Here is a 1,545-nt window from a genome sequence, read left to right on the forward strand (position 1 = left end):
CAGCAGCAGCAGCAGAAGGGGAGTTGCGAAATGCACTGTATACAGCATTGACTTGCAATTTTGCAGTTAAGTGCCTTTTTGGTTCTTGATGATAAGTTGACTGCTGATGCCCATGATGCTGCTACTGGTAACACTCTCTTGGGAGTCAGCTGACCTACATCTTACTTTTCTTCGTCGTCTCTCCTCGCAATCTCGGGTATAATGTGCTCCTCTTTTTTTGCCTTGATTTAAACTGAGAGAATTGGAGTATATTGGTTCGTGTGAGTTTTCCCTTGCTCAGAGTTCATTTTGCTTCTGTCAATCTCTTCAAATTCAACATTACAATTCTGGTTTTAATTAACAACTGTTTTCCTTCTTCTCCCCCTTTCCCTGTGCAGGTATGCCGCGACATCTGGCCCTCGGCGCAGATGGAGAAGGCGCACTTTCTGGTGGTCAACCTGGGCCTGCAGTACCTCATTCCCCTCTCGGTGATTGCCCTCTTCTACATTCTCATCCTGAAGAAGATCGCCCAGCGGAAGCTGCCCAAGCTGGCCCGCCAGCTGCCCGCCACGCTGAAGGACGGCAACCGCCAGTCCTCGCTGGTGATCGAGCGCAGCAAGGTGAAGGTCTTCAAGATGCTCATCGCCCTGGTCCTCCTCTTCGCCCTCAGCTGGCTGCCCCTCTACATTCTCTTCTTCATCATCAAGATGGGCGGGCCGCAGCTGGCCGCCGGCGAGGAGCACTCCCTCGCCAGTCAGATCCTCGACACCGCCGTCCCCGTCGCCCAGTGGCTGGGCGCCTCCAACAGGTAAGGGGAAGCGATTGTTTGTCGATAAAACCATTTTCTGATTGTGGAACACTTTTTCACTCATTTCTGACACAGTTGCTGCAACCCGGTGCTGTACTTCTTCTTCAACGCCAAGTTTCGCAACTACTACCGCAGTAGCTGGCTGAAAACGTTTGGCTGCTTCTCCGCCTCCTTCTCCGCAGCTGGTCGTGGTGGTGGTGGTGGAGGTGGAGGAGGAGGAGGAGGAGGAGATCTCTGATCTAAAGGATTGAGACAAGGTCGAAAATGGACAGGTGGTGATTGTGGACTGAATGCTACTGCCTTGGTTACAGTTTCAAGTATTAACAAAACTTGTCAGTTGTTTTAACCNAGGAGGAGATCTCTGATCTAAAGGATTGAGACAAGGTCGAAAATGGACAGATGGTGTTTGTGGACTGAATGCTACTGCCTTGGTTACAGTTTCAAGTATTAACAAAACTTGTCAGTTGTTTTAACCGTTTGAACTTGTTTGTTTGTTTGTTTGTTTGTTTATCCACAGTGTTCCCCTCCCCTACTCTGATTCTCTTGTACACGCAAATCTGGTACAACCGAATCTCTTGCTATATATAGCCTGACCAAAGATACAAATAAAAATAATAAAAACTGTTAAATACAAATTAAAAACCTGATTTGAACCTTTCAAAATGATCCTACTTTGTTACAGGCATGTTTCGAGTACGTTTCCCAAGCTCATCCAAAAGACACTAGATGGCAAGAGGGGCTTCACAGTTTTTGATAGA

The 1,545-nt window shown here is 47.7% G+C and overlaps 1 protein-coding gene across 1 annotated transcript; it reads left to right on the forward strand.

Annotated features, from left to right (window-relative positions):
• Positions 1-377: 377 nt before the first annotated feature.
• On the forward strand, positions 378-937 carry LOC108383162 (neuropeptide SIFamide receptor-like; the record flags this gene model as incomplete). Its single annotated transcript, XM_017639541.1, has 2 exons — positions 378-787; positions 863-937. Coding segments are annotated over 2 exons (485 nt in total), but the record flags the coding sequence as incomplete, so codon positions are not given.
• Between the last annotated feature and the right edge of the window lie 608 nt (positions 938-1,545).

This window comes from Rhagoletis zephyria, unplaced genomic scaffold (genome assembly GCF_001687245.7).
Source record: "Rhagoletis zephyria isolate East Lansing unplaced genomic scaffold, Rhagoletis_zephyria_1.1 Rzeph_scaffold_31128, whole genome shotgun sequence".
Lineage (NCBI taxonomy): Eukaryota > Metazoa > Arthropoda > Insecta > Diptera > Tephritidae > Rhagoletis > Rhagoletis zephyria.